Source organism: Neomonachus schauinslandi, chromosome 2 (genome assembly GCF_002201575.2).
Source record: "Neomonachus schauinslandi chromosome 2, ASM220157v2, whole genome shotgun sequence".
NCBI classification, from domain to species: Eukaryota; Metazoa; Chordata; class Mammalia; order Carnivora; family Phocidae; genus Neomonachus; species Neomonachus schauinslandi.
In genome coordinates, this window is record NC_058404.1 from 58691089 (window position 1) to 58705801 (window position 14713).

Below are 14713 nucleotides of genomic sequence, written 5' to 3' on the forward strand. Positions count from 1 at the left end.
GGTTTGGGTGAGGCCCAATGTTGCCACTAGTAAACACCTGAGAAGGACGTCCGGACCACCTTAACGGATCCAAATTCAGGACTCTGGGGTCTCAGGAGCACCCCCAGCGATAACTTGGGCGGGGAGGCAGGAAGGCGGCGTGCCAGCTGCAGCGCCCTCAGACCCTGCGCGCGAGCAGGCGGAGCTTTGCCGGCCCCGCCTCGGACCTTGCGGGGCAGGGCACAGGCGAAGCCTTTCCCCTTTACTGGCGCGGCCGCGGCTGCGCAGGGATTCAGATTGGAGTCTCTTGAACCGGAAGCAGTCGGCGGCGCTCGGAAGCAACGGCGAGACGCGGGATTTCGCTGGCGCGGCAGCTACAGAATGGCCGGCGGTGGCGGGAAGCGCAGGCCCGGCGGGGAGGGGCAGCAGGTACTGCTACAGAGGATGTGTGGGATCCGCAAGGCGCTTTGGGTGATAAGGCACCAAGGGGCAGCACGTTGCATTTATCCAGTAATCATTGAGTGGCTGCTGTGTGCCCTGGAACGGAGGTCTGAGCCAGGGCCTCTGTTGCCCGCTCTGCTGGGGTTTGGAGCAAAGAACTAGCGCCTTGGCATCTTCTGCCTTCCCCCCGGTGCGGTTCCTGGGGAAACCGATTAAGACAACCAATGTTTCATTCGTTCAACCATCAACAAATTGATTGGAAACCGATTATACGCCAGGCACTGTGCCGGGCGCCGCGGTTTCAAGATGCATCGTGCCGCCACTGCCCCACGTACAGCCCCCAGCCCGCGGAAGCTGGGCACAGTGAATATATATTTTACTGTAAATTTTTTTTGTTTGGCATTGTAACGTTGTTGTGTCAAAAGTGCCGTGGAAACACTGAAGGAGGATCTAAGTCCCAGGGGGTTGCTAAAGAAATCTTTTAGGACAATTCAAGTTGGACATGGCTCTTGAAGGCAGAAAGGAGACATAAGGGATAAGAAATAGAAATAAGTATAGAGGATGTTTGGGTACAGCGGGATTGGGCCTGGCTGGAGTCGGAGATGGGAAAGAAGGACCTGATCATAAAGGCACTAATGAGGGGGAGGGGGGCATAAAGTATGTGCACGTTCTCATACTTTTTTTTAATACGATTTCAGAAGTTCTATAACTACTGCTGTAGCAATTAGGACAGTCAGGAGAGAAGTGTCATTGTGATAAGGACAGTTTTCAGAATTACTCCGTCTGTATTATAAACTGGATAGAGCAGGACAATGTCACAGTGTCAGGGAGCTTAATTAACTGTTAGAGGGCCCTGTTCTGGACATTGCTTATATTGGGACATGCTTTCTAGGTAAAGAATAAAGGATGAGTATAGCCTATGAAGGGGACAGCTGCCCTAAATTCTAGTTATTGGGGATTTGAGGATGCTGAAATAATGTGTGAGTTAAGACAAAGCTGAAAAAATCTTTATTTCCCATTGAAGTTGCTATAAACTGCTTTGACTGAGTGATAGTATTAAAAATAAAATACCAAAGATGAAAATTAGTCTATAGAGGCCATAGCTAAAGCTAGCATTTCAGTATTATGTGCTACGACTATTCTGTGTGTTTTTACAAACAACTTACTCCTCCTAACAACCCTGTGATATAGGTACTACATGTCCTTTTTGTAGATGAGAAAATAAGGCACAGGTTAAGTAACTTCCCCAAGGTGACAGCTGGAAAGAAGAAGGGTCAAGAGTCATTAGGAAAAACTGCCTTTCAGCAAGATAGATTAAGGCTTTTCTTTCTAACATCTTAAGTTTGAACCAGTCTGAAAGCCTAACCAAAGACTGCTATAAAAACATAATGGAGGATAGGTCAGCACTTGATATGTTCCTACTGTTCTGTATGTAACTGGAGAAGCAGCATGAAGTGGATGAATCTGTGCTTTGGAGCCAGCCCACCGGGGTTTAACTGCTCCTCCACTTTCTAGACCTAAGGAAAGTTACTTCAGTTTTCTCATCTGTAAAATGTGGATAATAGTATCTAGTTCATAAGGGAGTTATGAGTTAATTCACAGAAAGTGCTTAGAACAATGACCTGGCACATGGTAAGTGTGTAATAACTATTATTTAGTATTATTACTTACAGTTTTTACTGTTACTTATTATCAGCATCCATATTTCAGCAGGCTTTTTGTTCAATTTAATTTTTTATGACCTCAGACACATTATAATCCTTGGCATAATAAACTGTTATTGGTCAATGCATGGTCCTCTTTTACCTTATTTAATAATATAAAAAACACCTGTGAACCCATTGCCCTACCCCAGAACTGAAACCCTGACAATAAATAGCTCTACATGTGTTCCTCACCTATCTTTTCTGCCTAACTTCCTGTCACCCCCTTTTATGTAGCTACCATCCTCATCCTTGTTTCCCTTGCCTTCTTTTTATAGCTTTATCACAAACAGTATTTATTTGTTGTTTTTGAATTTAAGAAGGCTATCGTGCTACATATAAACTTCAAGGACTTTTTTCCTTCATTCAACATTATATTATTAAGACTGATCTGTATTGTGTGTGGCTCTATTTCCTTTTCACTAAGCGGAATATTCAATTGTTTGAAATCCTTTAACTTTGCATCCTCTTGTCAATAGGCATTTTCATTTGTTCTCTTTTCTGCTCTTAGAAACAGTGTTATCCAAGAACATTCTTGTATGTCATCAAATTCATAAATATATTGGTAGACTTTGATACGTAAAGTAACATCAATAAACTTGAGCCTGCTGGGAGAATGGAAGAATATAAATATGGGAAACATCTAGAATTTTTCAACCTCACACTATAGACATTTTGAGCCCGATTAAGTGTTTGTTAAGGGTGCTAACCCTGTGCATTGCAGAATGCTTAGCAGCATCCCTGGCCTCTCTCTACTCCACTAAATGTCAGCACCCTCTCCTAAATTTGTGAGAGCTAAAAAGTTCTGACATTACTGCATGTGTCCCCTGGGAGACAAAATCACTCCTGGTTGAGAAGCACTGATACAGGTGGAAAGGAAGAATAAAAAGGAAGAAACTTAATCCAAAAAGAAAGGATCTAGGTTCCTAGAAAGAGAAAACTGATTGCTACTTACAAAACTACAGATATGTAACCTCCAACTCAGAATTTTATCTTTTTTTTAAGATTTTATTTAAGAGAGAGAGAAGGAGGAGAGGGAAAGGGAGAAGCAGACCCCTCTGCTGAGCAGGGAGCCTGACATGGGACTCGATCCTGGGATGGGATCATGACCCAAGCCAAAGGCAGACGCTTAACCGACTGAGCCACCCAGGCACCCATCAGTATTTTATCTTTATAGAAATTTATCAAATAGGCGTTATAAAACCTAGTGTACTTACACAATGAACATATTGCAGAAATATTAGAGATTGAGTTTAATAACCTAGTCCTGACATTAAAGGGCCTTTTCTGAAATAATTATTTTAGCTGGTAAATCCCCTTTTATCCAGTTATTTCTGACAGTTGGCTTCTGGTGTGATCACTGAATCTATTTAAACAAAAAAGCATGATGACCTATTTACCCAAAGAAGGCAAAACCTTCCTATTCCTTATTCTTCCTGTTCTTCACCTTTTCTTTTATACTTGTTTTTTATTTTCGGTTTCCGTTAATCTTAGAGAAACATATTTAAAGACTTGCCGTGTGCATCCTTCTTGACCGCTCTGTATTACACTGTTTTCCTTTTTTCTTTGCCCAAAAGAATCCCCAGATTTTTTCAGAAATACCATTTGTAGAGTTTTAAGGAAAACATGTTTCTCAGAGTTGGGTGAACAAAAATGAGCAGTAGTGTTAACTTTTGGAGAAACAAAGTTTTGTATGCTGATTTTCAGTGTGAAAAAACAGTTGATGTGAAGAAGAGTAAATCCTGTGAAGCTGATGTCTCCAGTGACCTTCGAAAAGAAGTAGAAAATCATTATAAGCTTTCTCTGCCTGAAGATTTCTATCACTTCTGGAAGTTCTGTGAAGAGCTTGATCCTGAAAAGCCAGCTGGTGAGTTGCTCCAGAATCATTCTCCTGCTTCTACCAATGGAAAAGACAGTAGGAAACTGGACCAAGGATCTTAACAGTTCACAGAAAATGAACTTTTTCAAAGATGTTTCTAAGAGAAATATAAAATAATGCTATAATAATATGTGACTATCACCTGTTATACTGGCAAAGGTAAATAATTTCACAATGTGCTTTGATGAGGGTTTGAAAGAAAACAAGTGCTTTGATAGGTGGCAGGAGTTTTAGTATGACTTAGCAGTTCTGCTTCTAGGAACTTAGGGATTAGGTGAACTAAAAATTATGTTCAGTGATATTTATTGAAACAAAAATGGGAAATGGCCTAAAGCCCATAATTAATGCATCTGTCAGTGGATATTCATTGTTTTAAAGGAACAAGGTAGATTTTAGATAATGATAAAATATTGTGCCTGAAATATTTCAAGTGAGAAACAAAGTGTGTAGAGAGTATGCTACCATTTGTATTTTTTAAAAAAGTCAACGACACACATATTCTTATGTACTTTCTCTGTGCTTATACTGTTTTTGAGAGGGTGCACAAAGAACTGATAATGGTTGTGACAAAGTTACTTTTCACGTGTTTTCACAGGTGGGAGAGAAGTACTCCCATATATTACTGATGGAAATGTGGATTAGATAACAATGAATTTTGGCATAATAGCAAAACACTTAAACTGTGCAGCAACTTGTCTAAAAATATTCATGACTGCACAAACATGTAATAGCAAAGGGGTGCCTGGGTGGCTCAGTGGTTAAGCATCCAACTCTTGATTTTGGCTCAGGTCTTGATCTCAGGGTCGTGAGGTCAGGCCCCATGTTGACCCCATGCTGGAGCCTACTTAAAACAAAAACAAACAAAAAAACCATGTATTAAAGATGTTCACTGAAGCATTGTTTAGAAGAGTAAAAAAATTAGAAGCAGTAAATGTCTATCAATGGAATATCAGGCAGCTGTTAGAAATTATGAGAAAATATTTAATGGCATGGAAAAATAATCAGAAAATTTAAGTGAAGACGAATGGAAAACAAAAAAAAATTACAAAACAGCATCGCTTCCTTTAAAATATCTCTATATTGGGCGCCTGGGTGGCTCAGTTGGTTAAGCGACTGCCTTCGGCTCAGGTCATGATCCTGGAGTCCCTGGATCGAGTCCTGCATCGGGCTCCCTGCTTGGCAGGGAGCCTGCTTCTGCCTCTGACCCTCCCCCCTCTCATGTGCTCTCTCTCTCTCTCATTCTCTCCGTCTCAAATAAATAAATAAATAAAATCTTTAAAAAAAAAAAATCTCTATATTTATATATATTCATACAGGGAGGAAAACATTGTTATTGTATACCAGACTATTAACTTTGTTACCTGTAGGCTAATGAGATGGGTGACTTTAGGTTTTTTTGTTGCTTTAGAAATTGGTGTATGCTATCCTAAGCTCCAGCAAAGCTGAACTATTTTTCCCCTTTCTAAATAAACTGTTTCTAGGCCTTTATTCATGATGTTACCTCTTCGAAGAATTTTCTTCCTCTCTTCATCCCCACCTCCTTACATATCCAGGTCCTGCCTGGAGTGCTTATTCTCTCGCAAAGAAGCAACAAGGACCCATCTGATGTTATAAAAGCATATTTTGAACACAAACGTTTGACGCTTACATTCCATGACTCTGGTTTTATTTAGCAATCTCCCTTTGTGATCTGTGGAGGGAGAAAGAAGATGGAATCATCTAGGATTAAGGTTGGCCAGAGACAAGGGAATTGAGAGTGATGGTTAGCTGAGGTAGAGGGAAGAGAAAGGAATGTTTTCATTAAATACATTTTTTATTAAATAAACTGTTTACCCTACTTAATGCACATTCACTTACTGTCTATCTTGTCTCTCCCTTAATATGGGTGTGCTACAAATATTTGAGGCTAACAACAACATAGTAATGAGACAAGGTAAGTGTTCGAAGCTCTTATGTGCCCATGAGAATACAAAACAGTCTTACTTTGGCCAAAATAAGAAATAGCAGTATGTTTGAAATGTAATCAGTGATAAATTTAATAGAAAATCTTAAATGTAAGTGCCACATTTTCATTGCTCTGATTTTTCATTGAGTATTTATAACTGTCTTCAAATGTAACTGAAGCTCTTTTAGTTTGGAAGCGTTTTTTTTTTTAAGAAAATTGCTTAGAAATAGTTTACAAATAAAAGACATTATATCTGCCTTCAGAAAGTTTCTGTCTAAATAAACTTACTTAATTTATAGATTCACTTTCCACAACCCTTGGACTTCGATTAGTGGGTCCTTATGATATCCTTGCCGGAAAACATAAAATGAAGAAAAAATCAGCAAGCCTGAATTTTAACCTTCACTGGAGATTTTACTATGATCCTCCTGAGTTCCAGACCATTATTATTGGAGATAATAAAACTCAATTCCACATGGGGTATTTCAGGTAAAGGATCTTTTCTTCTCTAAAATGCAGCTACTGGGCCTTCTAGTGAGTATGAATAGACATTCACTGGACTCACCCAAGATGAAGGACATATTTTCCTCTTATTGGTGGATACATAGGCATCTGATGTTCTTGATATTACCATTCTAACCTGCCTTAGGATGAGTGAACTCTTTAAGTTGAACCTCACTGGTTTTTCCTTTGTGGTTATAAACTTTTTTTTACCTTTTGGGTTCGGGAGCGCTCTTTTAGCGCAAGGAAGATAATCTGGAGTTGCCATGACTTAAGTTAGCCATGTGCTTCCAGGGGCCATAGAATTAAGAATGTGCTTTGGAGTCAGAGTGGTTCTATTATCTGAGAGACTGTGTGCCGGTCACCTTTAGTCATTGTGACTTTCTGTGACTCAGTTTCCTCTTGTAAAAATGAGGATAATAATTGTACATACCTAACAGGAATATTAAGAGAATTAAATGGGGGGGGAGGGTGCCTGGGTGGCTCAGTCGGTTAAACGTCTGCCTTCGGCTCAGATCATGATCCCAGAGTCCTGGGATCAAGTCCCGCATCGGGCTCCCTGCTCGGCGGGGAGTCTGCTTCTCCCTCTCCCTCTGCCTGCCGTTCCCTGTGCTTGTGCACGCTCTCTCTCTCTCTCCAAAAAAAAAAAAAAAGGATTAAATGGATACATGCAAGATGCTTGGAATGTTAAGAAATAGAAGTAGCTTGAGAGGTAAAAATACCTTGTCCACTTCTACCAGTAGAGATGCTGTTGTTTAAGGATTAACTGTAGAATACTAGAGGAAGTAGAAGGAACATGCCTAGCAAGAAGGATTGCGGTACCATAGAATGCACACAGGGCTGCGGATTGAGTTATATGAATTCTGCTTTTGGCTTTGCCATTAACTTACTAGGACCTTGGCTGAGTCATTTTATCTCTCAGTGTTTCCTTGATTGTAAAATAAAAGGATTTATATATATATATATATATATATATATATATATATATATAGTTTCTCCACCTTTTTTCTTTTGTCCACAGACTATAAAACTGGTAGAGAGGATCGCATATAATTTTCCCTCCTTTTGACAGGCCTTATTCCCCCTTTCTTTGTATTTAGGTATAAAAGTAACTAGGTCTAAGAATTTTAATTTTAGGATCTATTATATAAGTAAGATTTGTTGTAGATATTCCTAAGAAACTTAGAGCTTAAGTTTCTTAGGAACCTGGCAAATTTGTCCCAATTTCTTAAAAACCTACAGACATAAATTGTTGTGTATAAGCCTAAAATTCTACTTGCCAGATAGATTATGGGCAGCTAAATTTTTAATATCTTTTGCTTAAACAGGGATTCTCCTGATGAACTTCCTGTATATGTTGGTACAAATGAAGCAAAGAAAAACTGCATAATTGTTCAAAGTGGAGATAATGTGTTTGCTGCAATCAAGTAAGAAAATATTTTAATCCCTTTCCTATTTATAATATTTGTTTACAATTTTTATACTACTCTCTCAGTCCATCACTGAGGGACATTGAGGTAACTCCAAAATTTTAGATTTCTAAAGATCATGTCCATGACTTTTGCAGATACTCTTATCCACACTTCTGCAACTTTTCACCAAAAAAAATACCTCTTATATAATTAATTATTTTATTTAAGGAAAAGATTACTTAATCTTGACTTCATTAGTCCCATAGCAAAACCAAAAGATTTTTTAGACATTTTAAACAGCATCATCAAGAGTTCATTATAAGAACCCATTGTGTACAGTTCTAACAAAGATTTAATACAGTAAAACCAGGTGCTCCTAAATTGTTGAATCACTCACTGTATTGTACACCTGAAACTAATATAACACTATATGTTGACTATACTAGAATTAAAAAAAAAAAAAGTCAGGTGCTCATGAAATCCTTGGAAGGTTCAGTGGAGCTGACTGAGTCTCCCGGAGCGCCAGTTGTGTGGCAGCACTGGCTCGCTCTGCCACCATCAGGAAGCTGAGAAGTCAAGATCCGCTGCCGCGAGTGGCTCTAGGACCACGTTGTCTTGGATTTAACCTGTGGTAGTAGAAGGGGTGCCCTGTCTCTGTCTCTCACTGGGAAGGAAGCTAAGGACCAGGCGCTGAAGTCTCCGCTGCACCTGCTGCAGAACCTCGGGTGCCTTTAACTGGACTCACTGGTAAAAACACACAGTCTCCACCTAGTATCTCTTCCTGCCTTTCAGTTTGCAAGGAATTGTTTGTTTGAGAGAAGCTAGGCCCCACATGGAGCCTGAGCTGAAGAGTAGTCTGGGAGGTGTAGCAAGCTCTTCTGTGAAGGGGCTTCGGAGTAGAGCCTCGTGAGCCAGTCCACACTCTACCAGCCACAGACATGATTTGAAGCCTCTCACCCCAGCTGGGCGGTTCATGTTGTCATAAAATGAAGAAAGCCATCTTTGTCAACTTAGCTATAAGTAGGCCATGTTTTCTGTGACCTCTTTTAATACCCTATTTAAAAAAGACTTACATTCTCTGTGACTTAATAGTGCCAATTTGCAGTAAACAGAATTTAAACTAAGTCAGCCAGTGCCCCCTCTAGACTGCTACATACCTACCCATGTATCCAAAAGAGCAACTGTATGGTAGATGTCCAAAAACAGTTCTTCTTTGTCTCCTGATACCTCTAAGTTTTTTATAAAATGTTTCTTGTTATTTATAATTTATTACTCTTTTAAGCTGTTTAGATTTATTCAGTTTAAATTGGTGGTATCTTTATTAGAAACTATAGTTATTGTCTGTCTCTCGCATTAACATACAAGTCCCATGAGGGCAGAAAGACTTTTCCTTGTGCACAGTACCTGCCCTGTAATAGATGTTCCATAAATAATTGATTCATTCTCCAAATACTTGGGCATGCAAAAATGCCTAATTTTTCATTAGTCTATTAGTCTTACTAAAAATCTTTTTAAAAAAGAAAGATACAATGGTTGTCTAAAATAATCCAAGACTGTTCGGGGTTTTTGTTTTGTTCTGTTTTGTTTTGTTTTTTAGCTTATTGGAGAACACAAAAGGAAAAAAGAAAAAAAAACAAAAAACATTGGTGATTAATTTATAATTTAGGTGACGACCAGGAAGTATTTGAGTACTTAATGTTATTTCCTTCCTTTACTTAAATGAACTAATGAGAACACTTAGTTTATTTCTGTATCAACCTGAATAAGGTCTTTTTAAGGAAGACCACTTGTAATAAACAAATTATTTTTATGCCCAGCGAAACTGGTTCTCTTTGTGTAAGTATTAATAATAGCCAAAGAAAAGGGTGCCTGGGCTCAGCCAGTTAAGCATCTGCCTTAGGCTTAGGTCATGAACTCAGGGTCCTGGGAAAGAGCCCCATGTCAGGCTCCTTGCTCAGCAGGGAGTCTGCTTCTCCCTCTCCCTCTGCCCCTATCCCCACCACCCCCCGCTCATGCTCTGTCTCTCAAATTAATAAATAAAATCTTTAAAAATAATAATAGCCAAAGAAATACAAATTCAGCCAGCAAAAATTGGTAAAGATTAGAGGATGGTAAAACTCATTGATGGTTAGGATGTAAGAAATCTTACTGGTAGAAGTGTTAATTAAAACCTTTATAGAGGGGCGCCTGGGTGGCTCAGTTGGTTAAGCTACTGCCTTCGGCTCAGGTCATGATCCTGGAGTCCCTGGATCGAGTCCCGCATTGGGCTCCCTGCTCGGTAGGGAGTCTGCTTCTCCCTCTGACCCTCCCCCCTCTCATGCTCTCTCTCTCATTCTCTCTCAAATAAATAAATAAAATCTTAAAAAAAAAAAAAACAACCTTTATAGAGAGCAGTTGGAATAAGGTTATTTAAATATTTTTTAAAGATTTCTCGGGGCACCTGGGTGGCTTAGTCGGTTAAGCGTCTGCCTTGGGCTCAGGTCGTGATCCTGGGGTCCTGGGATCGAGCCCCGCATTCTGCTCTGCGGGGAGCATGCGTCTTCCTCTGCCTCTGCCTGCCACTCCCCCTGCTTGTGCTCTCTCTCTCTGTCAAATAAATAAATAAAATCTTTAAAAAAAAAAAGATTTCTTGACAAATAATTAACATTGCCAGGTATTGAGCTAAGTAAACATTTATATCCTTAAATCAGCAATTCCATTTCTAGCTATTTATCTTTTTTAAGATTTTATTTATTTATTTGAGTGAGAGAGCGTGTGCACGTGCACAAGTCGGGGAGGAGCAGAGGGAGAGGACTAGCAGACTCCACGCTGAGCCCGGAGCCCAATTCGGGGCTCGATCCCGCAACCCCGAGATCATGACCTGAGCCAAAATCAAGAGTCAGTGGCTTAACCGACTAAGCCACCCCGGCACCCCTCACTATTTATCTAAAGAAATTTTGGACAGGTACACAGATATGTGTATATATTAGAGATTATTTATAAAAATGAAAAACTGGAGAAAATACCACTACTCAGAAATAGGGAAAATTAGGTAAATATGGAATGTCAGTACACTATAATACCAGGTTATTGATTTGTTGATTTCGAAAGATTTTTATTACATTATGTGAAGAGGTCAAATAAAAGAATACGGATGATTCCATTTTCATATGGTCTATAAAATATTTATCTTTGGACCACAAAAATTAAGAATAATTTTTTTCTTTTCATTTTTTTCCCCCTCTAAAATAATTGTAGCAGTAGTTTTGACCTCACAGACCTCCTGCAAGGTTTCAGGGACCCCACAGGGTCCCCAGACCATTCTTTGATAACTGATATTTAGTTAATGGTTTCAAACCTGTGTATCAGAACTTCATGAGTTACTGGTTAAAGGTACTTTACCTTGAGCTCTACAGGACTTACTTCTAGAGATGCCACTTCAGTACATCTAGACTAGGACTCAGGAATGTCTTTTTAAAATACGTGTTATGAGTATATCTAAATGTAGCCCAAAATTATACTTCTATAATTTTAATTAAGTTTAAATGAACATTTGAAATGAGTGAACATTCATTTAATGAATGCTTACTTTGTGCAGGCCCCAAAACAATGTAAAACATTTGGTACTTAGTAAAAGAATAAATGTGGCCAGTACCTCATCATGGGTCAACTTGTTAAATAATCTTTTTTCCTTTTGCCTGCTGCCCCCACATTTTCTGCCACCCTACCTTGCTATACTGGGTAATATGGATTTATTACTATAGGCAGTGATTTTCAGACATAAGTTCTGAGTACTTTTTTTTTTAATTTCATTTTCTTGATTATATTTGTTCAAAATTCCATTGATTACAATAGTTATTGATAATATGTGCTTATAATTTTTTTAATTAACATATAATGTATTATTGGTTTCAGGGGTAGAGGTCAGTGATCCATCAGTCTTATAACAACCAGTGCTCATTACCTCACATGCCCTCCATAATGTCTATCACTCAGTTACCCCATTCCCTCCACCCTCCTCCCCTCCAGCAATCCTCAAAACTGTTTCCTATGATTAAGAGTCTTTTATGGTTTGTCTCCCTCTCTGGTTTCATCTTGTTTCATTTTTTTCTTCTCTTCCCCTATGATCCTCTGTTTTGTTTTGTTTTTTAACTTTATTTTATTATGTTAGTCACCATACATCATTAGTTTTTGATGTAGTGATCCATGATTCATTGTTTTCACATAAAACCCAGTGCTCCATGCAGTACGTGCCCTCCTTAATACCCATCACTGGGCAAACCTATCCCCCCACCCCCCTCCCCTCTAAAACCCTCAGTTTGTTTCTCAGAGTCCATAGTCTCTCATGGTTCATCTCTCCCTCCGATTCCCCCCCTTCATTTTTCCCTTCCTTCTCCTAATGTCCTCCATGCTATTCCTTATGTTCCACAAATAAGTGAAACCGTATGATAATTGACTTTCTCTGCTTGACTCATTTCACTTAGCATGATCTCCTCCAGTCCCATCCATGTTGATGTAAAAGTTGGGTATTCATCCTTTCTGATGGCTGAGTAATATTCCATTGTATGTATGGGCCACATCTTCTTTATCCATTCATCTGTTGAAGGGCATCTCAGCTCTTTCCACAGCTTGGCTGTTGTGGACCTTGCTGCTATGAACATTGGGGTGCATATAGCCCTTCTTTTCACTACATCTGTGTCTTTGGGGTAAATTCCCAGTAGTGCAATTGTTGGGTCATAGGGTAGCTCTGTTTTTAATTTTTTGAGGCCCCTCTGTTTTGTTTCTTAAATTCCACATATCAGTGAAATTATATGATAATTGTCTTTCTCTGATTGACTTATTTTGCTTAGCATAATACCCTCTAGTTCCATCCATGTCATTGCAAATCACAAGATTTCATTTTTTGATGGCTGCGTAATATTCCATTGTATAATATACCATCATATCTTCTTTATCCATTCATCTGTCAGTGGACATCTGGGCTCTTTCCATAGTTTGGCTTTTGTGGACATTGCTGCTATAAACATTGGGGTGCAGGTGCCCCTTCAGGTCACTACATTTGCATTTTGGGGGTAAATACCCAGTAGTGCAATTGCTGGGTCTTAGGGTAGCTCTGTTTTCAACTTTTTTTTTTTTTTTTAAAGATTTTATTTATTTATTTGACAGAGAGAGACACAGCGGGAGAGGGAACACAAGCAGGGGGAGTGGGAGAGGGAGAAGCAGGCTTCCCGCGGAGCAGGGAGCCCGATGCGGGGCTCGATCCCAGGACCCTGGGATCATGACCTGAGCCGAAGGCAGACGCTTAACGACTGAGCCACCCAGGCGCCCCCTGTTTTCAACTTTTTAAGGAACCTCCATACTGTTTTCCAGAGTGGCTGCACCAGCTTGCATTCCCACTAACAGTGTAAGAAGGTTCCTCTTTCTCCCCTCATCCTCGTCGTTTCCTGACTTGTTAATTTTAGCCATTCTGACCAGTGTGAGGTGGTATCTCATTGAGGTTTTGATTTGTATTTCCTTGATGCCGAGTGCTGTTGAGCATTTTTTCATCTGTCTATTGCAGAAATGTCTGTTCATGTCTTCTGCCCATTTCTTGATTGGATTACTTGTTCTTTGGGTGTTGAGTTTGATAAGTTCTTTATAGTTCTTTATAAATTTTGGATATGTCATTATCTGATATGTCATTTGCATATATCTTCTCCCATTCTATCAGTTGTCTTTTGGTTTTGTCGACTGTTTCATTTGCTGTGCAGAGCTTTTTATCTTGATGAAGTCCCAATAGTTCATTTTTGTCCTTGGTTCCCTTGCCTTTGGAGACGTGTCAAGCTCAGAGTACTTTTAACCAGTAATCCAGGAGATTCTGATACATATTCAGGTTTGCAGCCATAATCTAAACAGCAGTTATCAAACAGTGGTGTGTGGACTCCCAGAGGTGCCTAACACTTTTTTACCAGGCCTGTGAGTTCAAAACTATTTGTGATAATATGTCATTTTTGCACCAGTGGCACAAAGGTAATGGTGGTTAATACTGATGGTACGTTGGCAGAAATCAAGGCGATGGCACCAGATTTGCAGTTGTCATTGTATTACTCACAGCAGTAATATAATGTGAATGTCATTTAAGAAGCTCAGTGATGAAGCAGTAAAGATATTAGATCTCTACCATTGAGTACACGCATTTGTTTAACATTTCATGTGATGAAATGGGAAGTACATGGAAAGCACATCTGCATACTCAAATGTTAAGGTCTGTCTCAAGGAAAATGGTTTTGTGAGATTGAGTTGGGAGCTGAACTTCACTTACTTGAGAGAGTGACTGACAAACTGGATGTTCTGACATGGGTATTTGGCAGACATTTTCTCAAATGAGCCAAGAAAACAACTGTGACTATATTTGTTGTCAGTGATAAAATTTAAGATTTCAAAAGCAAAAATTAGAGTTAAGGAAACTTTAATGGTGTAGCCACCATTGTGAACTTGATCACTTCTCATTACCTAAAAACTTTTTAATGAGATTTTTTTTTCACATTATGATATAATGGAGAGAATATTTTATTTTTTAAATTTTATTTTAATTCCAGTGTAGTTAACATAGCGTTATATTAGTGTCAAGTGTACTAGAGTCCTTCAGCAATTCCATATATTACTCTGTGCTCATCAAGATAAGTGTACTCTTGGGCGCCTGGGTGGCTCAGTTGGTTAAGCGACTGCCTTCGGCTCAGGTCATGATCCCAGGGTCCTGGGATCGAGTCCCACATCGGGCTCCCGGCTCAGTGGGAAGCCTGTTTCTCCCTCTCCCACTCCCCCTGCTTGTGTTCCCTCTCTCGCTGTCTCTCTCTGTCAAATAAATAAATAAAAAATCTTTAAAAAAAAAAAA

The 14713-nt window shown here is 39.4% G+C and overlaps 1 protein-coding gene across 1 annotated transcript in view; it reads left to right on the forward strand.

Annotated features, from left to right (window-relative positions):
- The first annotated feature begins 311 nt into the window (after positions 1–311).
- LOC110588468 (histone PARylation factor 1) overlaps positions 312–14713 on the forward strand; it is a 28899-nt gene continuing 14497 nt past the window's right edge. Inside the window, exons 1-4 of the mRNA XM_021698791.1 lie at positions 312–408; positions 3831–3990; positions 6247–6436; positions 7777–7875. Coding sequence (XP_021554466.1) covers positions 361–408; positions 3831–3990; positions 6247–6436; positions 7777–7875 — 497 coding nt within the window. The 5' untranslated portion in view covers positions 312–360. The remainder of the gene's footprint in view (positions 409–3830; positions 3991–6246; positions 6437–7776; positions 7876–14713) is intronic.